Here is a 17,856-nt window from a genome sequence, read left to right on the forward strand (position 1 = left end):
CAGCTCTACCACACTGAGCCTACCACAAACTTCTAGCTTAGAGAACAGCCTCTGCTAAAACCTTCCTGCAGCCATCTCCCATCCTCGCAGAAATTTATATCCTCCCTCACCCCGAAGGATGCAGCCACTGAATTTTGACTGCTCTCCTCCAGCAGCATTCCTAGTGCTCCCCACCACCAGCAAAACTTCCTTGGAGCAGCCCAAGAACCACTGGAGCCCGTGGCAACCTCACACAAATGTGTCTCAAGTTCCACTGGTGCGTGGGAGCCCAACTGCTGGGGAGCCAGAGCAGCAGTGCCTGAGGTGTCTGGGCTGTTACCACACAACAGGATTAGTTTTAATCCAGGCTGCCTAATGCACCAAGCTGTCAGCACAGCCCACATATTACAGCTTAATTTACAGTCTTCTGGGGACATGTGTGCACAGAGCAGGTGGGAAAAAAGCTCAAATCACAGCCAAAGTGGAGGGTTCTGGGGGTTTGAGGAAAGGCAAGTATTTGAAAGCACTGGAAGGTGTACTGGGTGACAAGGTGGGGGTAGGAAAAGTCAATAAAAACTTCTTAGGAGACACACAAATAGTACCTCCAAAACCAAGGGATCTAATTACCTGTGCCAAGCACAGAGGGTAGGAAATAGCAGTAAACTCTGAATTGTGTGAAATGCTCACTTGAAGGGCAAAACCAGGTTTCTAGAGATGGGAATGTGATGCATCAGAGCAGCCAAGTGGACACCCCAGACCCTCTCTGGCATTTTCTGCACCTGAACTAAAATGACTGAATCATAGAATGGTGTGGGTTGGAAGGGACCCCATGAGCAGGGACACCTCCCACTCAGCCAGGCTGTTCAAAACCCATCCAACCTGGCCTTGAACACTTCCAGGGATGGGGCATTCCCAGCTCCCCTGGACAACCTGTCACACTGCTGAACTACAGAAAAGTGAGTGCACAGTTGGAATCTGTCCCCAATGTGCAGTGTCACACCACTGCTCTGGATCTTTGGTCCCTGCGGATGTTCAAACTGCAGGGAACAATTCAGGAGGCTCAGAGGCTGCACCCCTGCTCAGAGCAAGGGACCCAACCACACACTCAGTCCCTGAGCAGGACCTTCAGCCCTCTCCTCACTTTTCCCCCCTGGCCCTAGGGGTGGAAAAGCCCAGCAGGCTGAGGACAGGAGAGCCCCTCAGGTTAGAGATATTTCCAGCAGTATTTCCTCAAGCATTAGCAGCCAGTTCCCTTGACTGCTCCAGGACGTGGGAATATTTGTTATGGAAATTTTGTACAACATCACCACGGGGCCAAAAGCAGCCTACACAGGTCCTCAGTTAAACTCAGCAGCTGGCACAGAGCATATTCTCTTAGAACTAAATTTGACCAGCAGAGTTCAACAGGCCACTAAACAGACTTTGAAGGCCTCCAAGCAAGATGCCTTTCCATTTCCAGACACTGAACAAGCACAAAGCATCAGGCTTAGATAGCCAGTGACCACAGCTACAAGTCAACATCCAGATGGGCAGCCAGAGGGACATTTTCCACTGAGAACACTTTTCCTCCCCCTCATTTCTTAATGCTCCTCCAGAAAAATTTACTTGCACATTGCAGGAAATCTCTCTCTCAATGCAAATTCATTGCATTTGCTTATTTAAAAGAAAATACTGGGGTATTTCTAAAGTAATGCTGGAGAATTACTGAACACAATTAAAATGTCAGGGCACTGCAGCCATACAAAGGTGTTCTCTAGGGAGCTGCTCATTGCCATGGGGAGGGAGAAGAGAGCTGGACCAGTCTGGAGATGAGGCACAAAGTTCAGTCAGGCTTGATCTGCACACCCTGACTGGAGCCAGCACGTCCCCTGCTCAGTCTGTCCCAGCCCAACAGCACCTCCAAGAACTTGGGTATCCATCTCCCACACCTTTTGAAGCTTTAACTCTGCTTTGTTCTCCTCCCTGTGATGGTTCCCTACATGGACAGCTCCTGTAACCATGACTTGCTACAGCAATGGTGTGTTTGTGGAATTTCACAGAATCATCACAGAATGGTTTGGGTTGGAACGGACCTTAAAAATATCACCTAGTTCCAACCCCCCTGCCATGGGAGTTTCTCAGGGTCCCATCCAACCTGGCTTTCAACACCTCCAGGGGTAAGAGTTTGTTAGCTCTGAGTAGGTGTAAGGCAACCCTCACTCCCCAAAGCCCACCTGTGCCAAGAACACGCTTCCCCAGTCTTTGATCTTAGCAGCCAGGCATCCTGAGAAGAGACAGCACTTTCCAAAATGCAGTTTCCTGTGCTTAGAGGCAATTCAGAGAGTAATCAAGAGCTTTTGGGCAAAAGATGGAGGAACATAAGCAAACAGGAGCCTTTGATTCCTCACTAGCTGTAGAACAGCTCATTCCTGGCTGCAGCAGGGTTTGGCCATGAGCTCAGGCACAAGAGAGGCTGATCTCAGAATGCCTGTTCCTGGGTTTTTTGAAATATGGAAATAATTGATTTTTCTAAACAATTCTGGACAGCTGGATGCTTAAAATAGCAGCATAGATTTAAGGGCTTTCCCTCCTCTTTACTTTACTTCCCCATTAATGCAGCTATTGCAGCTGCACAGGGGGAGCCAGCCAGGGCTGTGGAGGCAGGAGAAGCAACCACAGAGCAGGAGGAACTGCTGCAGCCCACACAAATGACAAAAGCACAACTGCAGTGCTTTGCATCAGCAGCAGGGCTGCTGGAAGGACACAGCTGTGACAGATTTATATTTTTTCCCCTCCAAGTTGGTGCAGGAAGATGGGTACTGGCTCTACTGGACCAAACCACAACTCTTCTGCTCTGATGGCTGGAGCAATGGCATTGACTGCTCTTTGCAACATGGATTTTATGCTCCCTTGGTTTTCCCCTCTGCAGGACTTACGTTGCTTCCCTCAATTCTCCTGAGGAGCAAAAGTCTGGTACAGCAATTAGCCCAGAAAATGAATCATATTCCTGGAGCCTGCATCAAACTGTACAAAGTTTACAAGCGTCTTCCCAACTGTTTTGGAAGTTAATACCAGAGATGAGGATGGGAGTGTTTTCCTTCCCCAGCCCTGCCACAGGATTGCCTTCGACATGTCACTTGGCTCCCACCTGTATTTTCCACTGGGGTCACTTTGGCCAGAGACCAGCACCAAAAACTGTACCTGATGGATGAGATATTTAACCCCCAGTCCAAGAACCATATTCAAGCAACAGCACAAACTTGTTTTTTACTAATAAAAGCAAGATTTTCTCAAAGGAGTGAGCTGTTTCTGTGGTCTAAGCCAGCCCTAATGAGAGGCCAGCTACAGCTCAACAGAAGTTCATCACTGCTCTGCCAACAGACTTTTCATGTTTTTTGCTTCTGCTGAACTGCAGACGTGGCACATGAAGCTCAATCTGTGTCCTGAGGTGCTTGGGCTTCCAGTCCTTGTTGCTCCAAAGGGAAAAAACTCCAGTTCCTGAACTTAGAATATCTGGATTCTTCTGCTGGCTCATCTGACTAAGTTTAGGATCTATTATAAAGGAGGAGCTATTAGGGAAAATACAAAAGGTATTGCCCCCAGCAAATGCCTGCTGTCAGGATGCTGAAACTGCTCTGGAGATCAGCCTTGAAAGCCACTCTCAGGTTTGAGGAGAGGCAGCCCTGCCACACCACATCATCTCATTCCCAGTCTGTAGCTGCTTCTGCTGCCTCACAAACCCAGCCAGGCCCTTCACCCTCTGCATGACCCATTTGCACAGCCTGAGTAAATTCACAAGGCGCTGGGGTCTCCAAAATAATCCCAGCTGGGTCCAAGTTTCACCAGCTCAGATGCCACACCAGCTACTAAAAACACAAAGAAACCAGACTAACTTCAGAACAGACTTAATGATTAACATCTTAATGGCAAGACTGCAATTTTTATGAATAAGATGCATTTTCTGAAATAGGACTGAATCCATCTGTACATTAGATATAATGTAAAATAGGCAAAGCATTAATTTTTCCCTTTCCTGCAGCTTCTCCAGCAAGCTGGCTCTGCTCTTTTGGAAGGGAACTGCTACCCTCTAGTGGGGCTGGCTGAGAGCAGCTTTTTAGAAACGCCTTCTCCATCTCAAGGCACGAATTTAAAGAGAAAGAGGCCACACTTGAGAACTCAAGTTTTGGTGTCGCACTGTGCCTGGCTGATCCCTACCACAGCTCGAGGCAAATGCAAGAACAACTCCATATTCTGAATGGAGATGATGGGGAAAAGCCCACGGAAGAACCCCAAAAAAGAACCCTATACACCTTAATTTACCATACCAGTGTCCTGGGGTATATTCTACAAACAAGGGAATGTTCAGCTCTTCATCACCACCCTGCTACACTCCAGTGGTTCCAGCATTTCACTCACCCTCCTGAGCTCCTTGAAGAAGTGATAACAGCTGCTCACATTTCAGCCCCAGACTGTAGCTCCTGCCATTTTCTTGTCCCCATTCCCAGCTGGGAGCACACCAACCCCCTCTGGGCAGAGCAGGTGACACCTACCATACTCCCCAAAGACCAGGTATGTGTATTTCTTGTGCTGCACGATCCAGGAGACAACTTTCACACCCAGCCAGATCAGCAGCATCCCCAGCGTGGCATCCAGGATGAAGTTAATAAGGTAGCTAAGAGCAGAGGAAAATTCAGGTTTCAGCTGTGTTCTTAAGTATTATTCAAAAATCTTTAATTTCATAATGGAAATGAATTTTAAAACCCCAATATTTTAAATAAGCCTGCTTAACAATCCAAACTCGCTTCCTTTCTCCTTTATTGCATTTTCCTAAGCCTTACCAGCAATTTCTTAGTTCAAAAGCTTCTTCAGGAGAGAAGGGACAGGCTCCACCAACTCTCTGGCACTGCTCATTTATTCATATAGGAATAAATATTCTTAAAAGTTATCCCCAAAAATGGAGACTTTCCACTTGCAGCATCTTTTTTTCCTAATTAAAAAGAATGAAATCTCAAGTTTCAGAGGAAACAGAACCAAACTGTTCCCAGAATTTCACACAAGAAAATGGCAGCTTTTTGGGCACCACAGCTGCTCTACAAACTGGGCAGCAGAAGAGGCAAAAAGTCCATTTTTCTGAGCAGCTGCAAAAGGCTCCCAAAAACACAGACACACTGAGAGGTGGGTTTTGGGAGAGGGGATGGGCCCTGGCTCAGCAGCAAGAACCCTGAGGTCCCAAAATTCTCAAATTTGGGTCCCACTGCAGATCCAGGAGCTGAACCCATCCCTGCCAGGATATTTTGGCTTAATGGATTTGAGTTCTGCAGCTCTGGATGTTGAAGTCACTGGGCAAAGTGCCAGAGGCAGGAAACCTGCAGGGACCTTCTGGGGATTGCAGGGTCCAAGCTCTAATCCAGGCCTTGGTATTTTAATGAACTCCCCCCCCCAAAAAAAAAATCACGTAAGACTAATGTGGGTTTTTTATGCAGTTTTCCATTATTGCAATATTTTCTGCCAGATTTCTACAGCATGAAGAAAATGCCAAGCACAAGGCTACAGCAGTGAACATTTCCTTTTCCAGAACTCGATGCTGCCTCTGAACCAAGAAATTGAAAACAACAATCTGCTTTTGATAGCCACTTTGAAAGCATAACATTAAGTTTTTCTACATCCAAAAACTCAGACTGGCTTTTTACAGTTTCCAGCTGCTGAAAATCAGAGCATTCCATACAAAGATGGAGCTCTGGTGGTTTATTCTGGGCAGCACACAGAGTGTGAGCCTCAAAGTTCAGGGACAGGGCTGGAGGGTTTTAAGCTGCCTGGTTCAGGATGACAAGTCAGGCAGTGCAGGGAAACATAAAACACACATCAAAAATAAACAACACACCCAAAGGGCACAGCATAAGCATGAAAGGGTTTATTTTAAAACCCTGTCTGTTTAAAAAAACAACAATACATCATTTGAGAGGTTATGTACAGCCCCAGCTAAACTTGTGTCTCCTTAAAGAAACATATCAAGGTGCAGAACTTTAATATAAAAAAAGAGGTGGGCCAGAAGGCTTTAAGGAGCATTTTGAAGCCTAAAGGAGTTTCTCAAAATGAGATGAGGTTAATGCTGAAACAAAATTTTTATCTGCAAAGTGTCTGAAGTAAAGGTGGCACTTCTACATTTAGTCTGAAGTTTAGTTTAGAAATTCCTCAAACAAGACCAGCAAAGAAGACAACAGAGACCACAAAAATAATGTCAGCAGGGTTTATCCCCATGCAGTGCTTCAAATGGATCCATTTCCACTGTTCATGACCCTTCCCAACACAATTCTCCCTTTGACAGATGTAGGGCATGAATGCAAGTGCCTTGTGTACTTACAGAGAACAAGGGTCCTCCTCAGTGAGATCAGACAGAAAAACATTGGCAAAGTGGATGAAGAGGGCACCTATGGCTTGCTTGGAGGTATCATAAAACCTGGAGGAAAAACCCAAGATTTTTTCTGAAGGAGTTATGCAGGGAATTTTATTTCTATGGAACATCAGCTACTTTGTGGAGGTTTTCTTGGGAAGCAGCAGCACATTTTATTTAACAATTAAATGTCATACAGGATACACAGGGGACCTAGAAGATTGTTAGTATAAGAGAAAAAAAATATTATAAACACAGTTTTTTTCAAGTTTCAAATGAAAAATCTCACCATATCCTCCAGGGACGCCTCTCTGCCTTTGGTTCCTTAAATCGTTTTACTGCAAAGAGAATTAGAGAGGTGACATTACCCAGATGAAGCCCTCCACGTGTGCAGCCTGCACCCACCTGCACTGCAAAAACAGTCAAAAAAGATCCTGCAGGACCCTCAGCATTTGCAACTTTAAAGCTGAGCAAAGGCAAACTCCTCAGGGCAGTGGTGGAATCATTGTCCCTGGAAGTGTCCAGAAGACACAGATGTTGAGCTTAGGGCACAGGTTAGGGGTGGGCTCGGCAGTGCCGGGTTAATGGTTGGACTTGATGATCCTGGATGGCTTTTCCAGCCATAGTGAGTCCATGATTCTGTTCTCTGGCCTGGAGCAAACCAACCAGAGGCAAGGGTCAAGCAGGATGGACAGCAGAAGTGTTTGGAGAGAGGTGTGTGCTCCTGGCATCCCTCAGCAACAGCATTCCTGTGCCACGGGAAGTGACCTAGGGAATGCTGAGGGAGAGGTCATCACCACCTACCAGCCCTAATAATCCTTCCAGGCAACCTGAAATCACAGTGACAGTGAAGGAACTCTTCACTCCTTGAAACACACAAGGTCAGGCAACTGCTCTGTTCTCTCCAGCTGTATTTGAGCTCTCAGGCTGCCCCCAAAGGGCAGCCTGGGCTCCTTCCCCTGGGAAATGCCTTCCTGAGCCAACATGGAAGGAGGCAGGGACTTCCCTGACAGGAGCATCGACATTTCAGAAGTGCAGCTTTGTACTGCAAGGTAACAGGGCAATAGACAAGGGTGACAGGACAATGAGGAACTTTTTACAACTAAAAGAAGAGATATTTAGATTGGATACTGGGGACAAATTCTTTACTGTGAGGATGGTGAGGCCCTGGCACAGGTTGCCCAAAGAAGCTGTGGCTGCCCCTGGATCCCTGGAAGTGTCCAAGGCCAGGTTGGACAGGGCTTGGAGCCACCTGGGATAGTGGAAGGTGTCCCTGCCCATGGCAGGGGGTGGAACAAGATGGTCTGTAAGGCCCCTTCCACCCCAAATCATCCTCTCATTCTGTGATCTTCCTTAATCCCAGGATTTAGTCAGGCACATGCAGGGATTTGTTGCCAGTCTCAAATCCATAGAAAACCAGCACCACAACGACCTGATCCATTATTGCCAGTGATGAGTAACAATCAAGTTACACCAGACATTGCTGCAGCAGCTTGTCCTACCCCTGTCCAGAAAAAAAAACACCAGTTTCCCTCATCCAGCTGAATCCCACCATGAGATATTCCTGCAGCAATGATTGCCATCAGCACAGACAAGATCTATCACCACTGATGCCCTTCAAAAGCCAATTTTCATTTCACCTACCCACAAGCATCAGAGCCATGGACCAACCAAGTGGCCAGAAGTGTTTAAAGCAACACAATGCTGCAGAGAAGCTGTTGGAGGGGTCTTCAGGCCACCAGACCAGCCAGCTGACCACTAGCCCAACCACAGGAGCACCAGGGGTGATTTTCATTATTTTCTTAATGAGAAGTGACGTGTTATGTATCCACAGCCACTGAGGCTAGAAATACAGTAATTCAGTGTGATAAGATGACAAGTAAGAGGTAAGAAGTTAATGGTGTGGTGCCTTGTTGAACACAGCTTGTCATGCCTCATTAGATTTAAGAGAGTTATCTGAGACTGTGTAATTATCAGAGACAGTAAAACTGTTGTATTAAAGATAAAAGCTAGTATTATAGAGAAATAATTAACTGCTTAATAGGGCATTTACTGTGCAGAGCTGCAGCAGGCTGTCTCCAAATTAAACCAGAAATCCAGCCAAGATTACCAGAGCTTAAACAGGGAGCAGAGTTGTTTGGTAGCTGTGACCCGGGGTTGAGGGGGGATGTTAAATCCACAGGAGCAGCACCACATCTCTGAAGACTCCAGGAGATGATGGAGCCCTCCATGAAGCAGCACTTTGTGCTCAGTGAGCACAGCAGGGCTCTGGAGAATGAGCAGCAACTGCAAAGCTTCCCTCCCCTCTTCCCAGTGCTACAGAGAGCCAAGCCATGGCATGCACAGGCACAGCTGGATCAAGCTGGAGAAAGGCTAAAATCTCCTCTGTTCTTCTCAAAATGTGTTTCCAATCACTGCAGTCCACTCAGTGTTCCACCAGCTGTAGGTGGGTTTGCTACCCTGGCTCAGACAGATCAGTCCATCTTTAATATTTACTTTAAGGAAAGTTGTGCATGCATCAAGGAAAAAAAAAAAGTGATATTTGAGTTCTAGCATCTACGACCAAATTAAACTCCATAAAAACACCTGAAACAAATTAGAAATGTAATTTACTGCACACAGATGGAAGCGAACCCCCATTCAATTAGATTGAACATGAGGCTGGAACGTAGCTGGTCTATATCAGAAGGCATCAGGAATTTGTCTTCCCAACCACATTTGTGTTCCCAACCACAGTATTGAATATTTTAATGCTGCCTCCCTTCTCAGCTTTGTCCATGTGCAAAGCAAGCTGCCTTGTGCAAGGAAGCAATGTTATTGCACATCTTGGAAAGAAATTCTTCCCTGTGAGGGTGGTGAGGCCCTGGCACAGGCTGCCCAGAGAAGCTGTGGCTGCCCCTGGATCCCTGGAAGTGTCCAAGGCCAGGCTGGACAGGGCTTGGAGCCACCTGGGATAGTGGAAGGTGTCCCTGCCCATGGCAGGAGGTGGAACTGGATGATCACTAAGCTCCATGAACCACTGGGATGTGCCTGCCTTCTGCAGGGTCTGCCCTCACAAGCTCCCACTCTGCCCCTCCTTGGCTCCAGCTGCTGCAGACAAAAAGCTGTGAAGCTGAACCAAAATGGAAGGAAGATGAGTGACGATTTGAGAGATCCCCTGACCACAGCAGAGAGAGGGTAGGACAGGAAGCAAAATACTTCCCAGCCCTTCCTCTTCAGTCAAGGACAATAAAGATCATACATGCTTTGAAACTCACTCAGAACCACCAGGCTGGGTGGAAGCTGGCATCTGAATGAGAACCTGTGAAAAGTTAAAAGAAAAAAAAAATAAATTTGCTAGAGTCTTTCAATACAGATCTGGAAAGAGTCAGAAAGCTACAAGATAAAAGCACAATGACAGCTGTCCTCATTCTTTTTCCAGGGTAATATGGAGGTTAATATTCATTATGGTGTTCCCTTGGTGCAGTAGAAAGGGGACAGACAGCTTTGCTGCCCCGCACAAAGACAAGTGCTGTGAAGTTACCAAAGCTTGTCACAGTCAACGTCCCACAGCCTACTTCTGCTTTTAAACAAAGTCTCTGATTCTAATAATTGATTAAGACAAGGACAGTAGCAACAACAGCCCTATTCCCTTGTGCTGTTCCTCACCCATGCTGGAACATCCTCCCTGCATCCCCCACTGACCCCACACTGCATTCAGGCAGATCTGCTGCAGATCTGTGCACCAGCACAGGTATAAAGCAGAATTAACACCCCAGATATTTAAGCAGAATTAGCTGCAGCATCAACCAGCTGCTGATCAGCAAAACAGGCTACCAAGTCAAGTTTCTACAAAATTATAGGGGGAAACTTATCTCCCTAGGATATGGTTAGACATGCTTGGCTGAGAGCCAGACCACCTCCCTGACAAATCTTACTGCAACCAACCACAGGATTCTGAAGCTGAGGTTTGGGAGGGAGGTGTTGACTCAACAGACAGAACTTTTGGGATTTGATTTACAGGGATCAAGTCTGACCCCAGTGAGCTCAGCAGCAGGCCTGGGGAATGGATGATACTGAAAAATTAACCTGATATGAGAAGTACTTATAGATGCATTAATACACCTAAATTGTGAAAGGTCTATCAAAAATAAAGTCTGAAATGCCCCAAACTGGTGGTACTGCTACCTGCTTTTAAGAGGGGACTAAATTGACTGCCATAAACCCCATATCCAGGGCCACATCCCACTAGAAGAGGACCAAGACTTTATTTCTGGCCTGTGCCAAAGAGGACTCTGAGCTACTGTACCAGGGAGGAAACAGAAGCTCTTCCCCTGTCCAACCTCTGTGCTATTTTCAGCAGTACAGTCTCCAATAACACATTTCAACCTATTTTGCAGGACACACCCTTTCCCAGGCTCTTTCCAAGCCCCAGGCAGGAAAGAAGCCAACATGCAGGATACAGAGCCAAAACCCTGGGGTCTGCACTATTCTTAGCCTGAGCATGCAGCCACTCAGACAGCTCGACCCCAGACACAATGGGAGGAAGCAGCAGCCACTGTTTGCAGAGAGCAGCCAACGTGCTGCTGGACAGAAAAGTGTGAAACTTATATCCCCCATAAATTCAGGGAGCAGCAAAAGTCCTGGTTTTCCTCCTCAAAACAGCTCTCAGTGGTTTGATGGCACAGACTGCTGCTGACTTCCATCCTCAGGTGTGTTTTGTCATTCCCTCCCTTGTACCAGTGTTAGCAGAATGAAAGCACCTCTAGCAAAACTGGCAGAGGAAGGAACAGAAACTGAGATTGTGTTCATGGAATCACTGAATGGTTTGATGGGAAGGGTCTTTAAAGACATCTCATTCCAACTCCCTGCCACTCCCTCCACACCTTCCACCAGACCACGTTGTTCAGGAGCCTCAGCTGGAACACTTATCCTTCTGGAGTCTCCAACTGCCCCAATGAAGCCTTAAGCTCTACCCTCTGTGTCCTATTTTTACACAGATTTTTAAAGCTGTTATTTTAGCCAAGTGCCAGGTGGTCACTAACCAAAGCTGTGAGATACCAACCATCAGTTGTGCTTTGCACATTAGAGAACAGAACATATTATTTGCTGACACAGTAGGTCCTACAGGACACCTGGACTGAGGCTGGGCTCCAACTCAAAGGCAGAGCATCCTGGAGGAGGCAGTTGTGACTCCCTCCGTACAAAGCATCACTACATTGCAAGCCAGTCCCTTGAAAAATGGAGTTTAGACAAGGAAAGATAAAAGTAAGGCCATAAAATCCAAGATCACTAAGAGAACACCACCTGAAGAATGAAGTGAGGCACAAGCAGTTATCATGGAATCACAGATGGTTTGGGTTGGAAAGGACCTTAACCATCATCTACTTTCTACTCCCTTTTAGTATTAAAGACAGCTTTTTATCCCAACCCAGCTTTTATCATTGAAGTCTCTCTGCCATACAGTTTTCTTACAAATGCTGTTTAAAAAAACAAGCTGTAAATTTAAGAGACTCCTTAAAGCTTTGCATGCTCCACCTCATAATTAGACTAATTTCACTGTACAGTTTCTTGTCACGTTAAGTCACCCGTAACATCAACAGCTCACCACACCTTGCAGAACCAACTCAGCCAGGTGCAAGGTGCTCAGCTGCCCGTGGATCACAGGTAACTTCTCGGGAAGCTCTACTCTGCCAGCTCATTTCCCATCTTCCCCCATGTTTTTGTTCTCTCAGAAACCAGGAGCTTCCCAGTCGCCTGCTCGAGGGGTGACAGCCAAGGAGAGGTCAGAGCAATCAACAGCTGCAATTCAAAAGCTTTGTGGAAAGCTGTGTGCAGCTTAATGAAGCACACCGAGCGCTGCACAGACCTTCCAGCCCACAAAGTGCCACACATGTTCTCGAGCTCATCCAGTTTTCAGATGTACTGAAGCAGAAGAGAAACGTGCTGAGAGTCCCGCCACGTGCAGCTCGTTGCTTAACCCACAAACCTACATGTAAATCAGCAAGGACCCAAGCCTCACACTGCCAGACACAGTTAACCTCTGTGGCTTTGTTTTTCTCTAGAGGGAAAAGCATTTACAGGGGTGAAGTTGGAATTTACATGCTCTTGTGTGTGAACAATTAAAATGACACAACACACAGTTATGCACTTGTGTGACAGCAAGCAAAGTCAGCAGAGCCTGTCTTGATCATGCTAAGCCTGCAGTGTTTTTGTGTCTTGGGCAGATGTATTTCAGAACAGAATGAAAGTCTGGACAGATCAAGTGCTCTAGCATTTATTTCTTCTTTTTTCTTGACATGGACTCACACTTCACCCACCCTTATGAGGTATTTTCAGTGTAAAGTAAAAATACAAACCAGAAAGCACTAGGGATACTTTTAAAGCACTTCACTTCAAACTATGTGCAACAACCACCCTGAACTTAGCACTGGGGCAGAATCACAGGATGGTTTGGGTTGGAAGGATCCTTTGATGGCCACCTCATTCCAACCCCCTGCCATGGACAGGGACACCTTCCACTAGACCAGATTGGTCAGAGACCCATCCAACCTGACCTGGAATGTTTCCAGGGATAGGGCATCCATCACTCCACTGGGCAACCTGTTTCAGTGCTTCAGCACCCTCATTGTAAAAAATTCTTCTTGCATTTAATCTAAATCTATCCTCTTTCAGTTTAAAACCAATGCTCCTTTTCCATTCACTACAGGGCCTAGTAAAAAGCCACAAAAGGTGGGCGAAGTTTGATTTATCTGGTGGAGATGAGTGCAACAGCTTCCATGAGTCCCTCTCAAAGTTCAGACATTTCTCAACATGAGGATGGTCTCTCCCATTTCACCATCCAGGAGAAAATCAACATTGAAAGCTCAGCTGGAAAATCCACAGGGATCAAGAAAACACAGGCCAAAGATCAAGGGGATATTTCTGATGCTCTTTAACATCTATTTTCTACCACAGAGACACTATTTCTTTTGCAGGAAGTCTGGTAAATTCCTATTCTGTGGCTCTGCCTCAGGACAAGCTACTTGGACCAGTGTCTAAAAGACCATGCCAGGAGCTAACAGAGCATCTCCAGCACCAAGTCCTGCCTCGGGGCCAGCACCAAGGTCCCTACTGCAAACTGGGCCTTCTTAAGACCAAGCTCAAGGCAAGATATGCTGGAAGAGCGTGTCCAGCAGTGGCATGCAAGAGGAGATAGGGACACTGCCGTCACATGAGGCAGGATCAAGACATTTTCAAAAGTAAAGCTGAAAACCAGATTTCCCACGGGGTTGTGGGAGCTCAGTCCAGTCCAGCTCTCCTTGCCTGGCAGTACGAGTGTTTTCCAAGAGCAACATCTATTTTCATACCAACATCACAAATGCTACTACACCTCATTCAGCAGCTCAGAGGGCTGCCAAGACAGTTTCAGAAAAAGCTGGAAGAGAAACAAAGGTTTGTGCGTTTCCTCAATGCTGTTTGTGGTACAGTAGAAAATGACTATACCAGCTCCAGGGAAAACTTCCATTCACAATGGAGACAATAATTCTTCAACTCCCCAGATCTGCTTCTCCTGCACTCTAGTTAATTCACAAAGAAGGCGATGGATGTCATTTGTACAAAAGATCTTCCCTCATTTCAAAGAGTTTTGCTGTCCCCTGTGCAAACCTGGACAACTTTTGCTAGTCTAGAACCCCTTCCTCAAAAAAAAAAACAAAAACAAAAAACCCAAACATACAAAAACAAAAAACAAACAAACCCCCCCCCCCCAAAAAAAAAAAAAAACCAAAACAAAACAAACCAGAAAAGAACCCAGCCCTTGCAGCTGAGATAACTGCAACGAGTTTTTCTCCAGTCAGCTGAGTGATGCTCAAGGAAAAGCACTGCAAACTGCTTCAGATGGGATTGCACAATTATCCCACTCCTCAGGGCCATGACCTCCCAGGGGACTTTCTTGCACAGGAATCCAGATTGCCACATGCACACAGCTGCTGGGCTCCTCTGCCTCTGCTTTCAAGTGTTTGTGTCTCAGTTCTAGGACTGTCCTTACAGGCAAAGTACCTCCAAAGCCACGCCAGGCAGGTGGAAAGGGTAACACCTCTTTGCCACTTGCCTCCCAAACAGGGCAAAGCTGCAACCAGAGCAAGCTCTGGTCATACTGGGATTAGGCTTGACCACAACCTTAAAGACCTTGCTGGAAAAGCAAGAGTGTTTGTAGGCTGAAATGAACTGTTACCAGTATTGCTCATGGGAGTTGACAGAATAATAAAACCTCACTAAACAGCTGTCCTGACTCACTGCCAAGGCTGGGCATCATTTACTTCTGGGTCCTGTTTTCACTGTACAAAGGATCCATTTCACAAAACCCACAGCAATGGGGAGCAACCACCCCACTCATCCCACTCAATCATTCAAGACTAATTTCCTCCTCCATTAGGTTTTCCTACCAGGTCAGCAGGAGAGAATCTTTCCACAGCCCCAAGAAACACAAATTCAGTGACACGAATTCCTCTGACAAAAACAGATTTATCCTCCCTGAAATGGCCATGCTTAGGACCCACGTTCTGGAGGGATACTCTGAGCACAACCCACGCACACACACGTGCAAAACTTTGCAGAATGCCACATTACTGTTAGCCTGACTTCCTCTACATGTTTTCAGGAGCTCTGAACAGCACCTGCACAATTTGGAAATTGTATCTATCCAAATCCAGGTGATCCTATAGCTGAGCTGGTACTTTAAAGTAAAAGGAATAGAAAAGGCATTGGTTTGGGCTTGGACAGGAATTCTGTAATGTGGTTTTGGGTTGGAAGGGACCTTAAAGATCATCCAGTTCCACCCCTGCCATGGGCAGGGACACCTTCCATTATCCAAGGTTGCTCCAAGCCCCATCCAACCTGGCCTGGGACACTTCCAGGGATCCAGGGACAGCCACAGCTTCTCTGAGCAACCTGTTCCAGGGCCTCACCACCCTCGTGGACCTTGTTTCCAGTTATTAACCCATGGCCTGCAACATCCCAGCAAAGAAAAAATCACAGTGATAAAACCAATAGGAACACACACCAAGAACGTGACAGTACTGAAGGAAAGTATCAAAGGGTTGACTCCAACAACAGCAGCATCCTAAATTCTCCATGATGTAAGTCACCCAGCTGGGACTGCCTGGCTGGGTGAAATGAAGATGCAACCAAAATTCCCAGGAAGTTTTTTGTCTCAGCTCCAGAGGCTTCCATACATCCCAGGCACTGGAGCCATCCTCTTCCCAGAAGGCTGCCAGCTAGATGTGCCACAGAAATTACTCAAAAGCTGCAAGCTGCTGCCCAACATGAAACTATTGGTGAGCCCACCACAACCACCGTGGACTAGGAGTCAGCACACAAACAGCCCCTCCAGCAGATCCAAGGAAGCTTCCAGCTGGAAGTGCGTGACTGGGGCACAGGTAAGGACCAGCTGGGGTGGATTAGGGACCACCAGCCCAGCTGCAGCCAGAGGAGGTGCTGTGGGTGGGATCCCAGGGCTCTAAACACATCTGTCCTCCGGGTACCAGGCAGCAGTTCCTCCACAGCTGAGTCACAACAAAACCACACAGGATCAGCTTTCAGTTTCTCTTCATTAACCAAGAGGTTGTTAATGTTCACAGAAATATTAGCCCTTGCACCAGCAGTTAGCCCAGAGCTGCTGATTTTCTGGCAGGGGTTATGTAGCCTCATCCACAGAGGTATTCCAACGTGATTTATTGAAGCCCTTGATTTTATGGGAAACCCCATGGTGTTTATGGGAAAATTAACCCACATGCACACATCACTAGGGGGAACAGAAACAGAAAAAGAAATTATCACTATTCTTACTTAAAATATTTGGTGAAAAACAAGCAGTGGCATGTTGCAACTGGGCTGCTCCAGCTGGAAGAAGGTATCAGTTATCCCTGAAGAACTTGTTGCCATTTTCTCTGGCAGCTTGATGTTAACCGCAGCGCTGGAGCCTTTGAAAGTGGTTTCCAAAAGGCAGAGGGGGCAAGAGAACCTCAAAATCTGCAGCTACTTAGCCAGAAAACTTGGAAGTTTCGGTTCACTGTCACCACAGGCTTTTAAACAAGGAAAACAGATCGAGTTCTGGCATGTTGATTCAACTTGTGCTAAACCACTTAACCCTGAAGAGCAGCAACACACACATTGCTCTGAGCAAAACACAGCTGCAGCACAGAACAACAGTGAATTTTCACGGCTCTTTCAGCCTTGGCGTTCCGCACCTTTTCACTGGATCGCAGAACCACCGAGGTTGGAAAACACTTCTAATATCATCAAGTCCAATCATTAACCCAACACTGCCGAGCCCTCCACTAAACCACGTCCCTAAGTGCCACATCCACACGTCTTTTAAATCCCTCCCGGGACGGAGGCTCCACCACTGCCCTGGGCAGCCTGTTCCAATGCCTTCCCCTTCCGGGGAAGAAGCTTTCCCAAATATCCACTCTGAACTTTATACAGTGCAACTCGAGGCCGTTCTCTCTGGACCTGGAAATCACACCCAGGGTGATTTTTCTCACTCCTCGACTGATTTCTCCCACTACCACCCCTTCCCAGTAACCAGAAAAACACGTTCCCTCTGTAATCTCCTTCCGCAGCCGCTCAAGCGCTAAAACTTCGCGCAGCTGAAGCGCAAATCCAACAAAACAGTATCGCAGCGCAATTAAATCACCCTCAGCACGCAGCGCCGTGTCGGACACCCGCCCCGTTTTTATCAGCTCCACCCCGGCAACTCGCGGGGTCACACCAATAGTTTTTTGTTTTTGTTTTTGTTTTTTTTTTTTTTTTACCCTTCATTAAAATTTTCTAAGTGACTGAGCAATGGCTCACGCAAGCGCAGCCAATTTTAACAGATTACAGCCGCGCGTTCCGCGGAGCTTCATTACCATCAGATTAGGGCTGGGGACGGGAGTTTGGAAGAAGGAGCATCTGGCGCTGCAGCCGCCGCCTCGGGAACATCCCCAGCGCGTCCCTTCCTCCCGAATCCAGCCGCGGCTCAGCGCAAAACTTGGTGTTTTTTAAGAGAACGGGCACCCACCCCCCCCCCAGCGGCGCCGAGGTGCCGCCGGTCCCCCCGCGGGCAGGGGGTGCCCCGAGCCCCCCCGGTACTCACGCATGAGGGTGCTGAAGGCGCAGAGAGCCAGCAGCGCCTGCAGCAGCACCCCGAAGCGCCCCAGCAGCGCTCCGCTGCCGCAGCCGTGCGCCGGGCGGGGGGCGGCCATGGAGCTGCGGGATGCGGCGGGACGGGAAGGTGCGGAGCGGTGCGGGATAAACGCGGAACAGAAGCGGGGCTGGCAAGAGGAATGGGGATGGGATAGCCACGGCCCCGCACAAAGGCGGCCCCGAGCCGCCCCCGCCCCCCGGCCCGCCCCGCCGGCAGCAGCACCCGGGGCGGGGCGGGAGGGGAGGGACGGGGGCGGCAGAGGGGATGGAGATAGGGACAGGGAAAAGGGACATGGATGGGGACAGAGACGCGGGGGTGTGGAAGAAGTTGGAGATGATGATACAAAGAGGACAGAGAC

General features: G+C 47.6%; 1 protein-coding gene across 1 annotated transcript in view; it reads right to left on the reverse strand.

Annotated features, from left to right (window-relative positions):
* LOC128807470 (store-operated calcium entry regulator STIMATE-like) overlaps nucleotides 1-17,637 on the reverse strand; it is a 29,480-nt gene extending 11,843 nt beyond the window's left edge. Inside the window, exons 1-4 of the mRNA XM_053977909.1 lie at nucleotides 17,448-17,637; nucleotides 6,639-6,687; nucleotides 6,320-6,415; nucleotides 4,509-4,630 (exon numbers count right to left, since the gene is read on the reverse strand). Of these exons, the coding sequence (XP_053833884.1) occupies nucleotides 4,509-4,630; nucleotides 6,320-6,415; nucleotides 6,639-6,687; nucleotides 17,448-17,556 (376 nt within the window). The 5' untranslated portion in view covers nucleotides 17,557-17,637. The remainder of the gene's footprint in view (nucleotides 1-4,508; nucleotides 4,631-6,319; nucleotides 6,416-6,638; nucleotides 6,688-17,447) is intronic.
* Between the last annotated feature and the right edge of the window lie 219 nt (nucleotides 17,638-17,856).

This window comes from Vidua macroura, chromosome 5 (assembly GCF_024509145.1).
Source record: "Vidua macroura isolate BioBank_ID:100142 chromosome 5, ASM2450914v1, whole genome shotgun sequence".
NCBI classification, from domain to species: domain Eukaryota; kingdom Metazoa; phylum Chordata; class Aves; order Passeriformes; family Viduidae; genus Vidua; species Vidua macroura.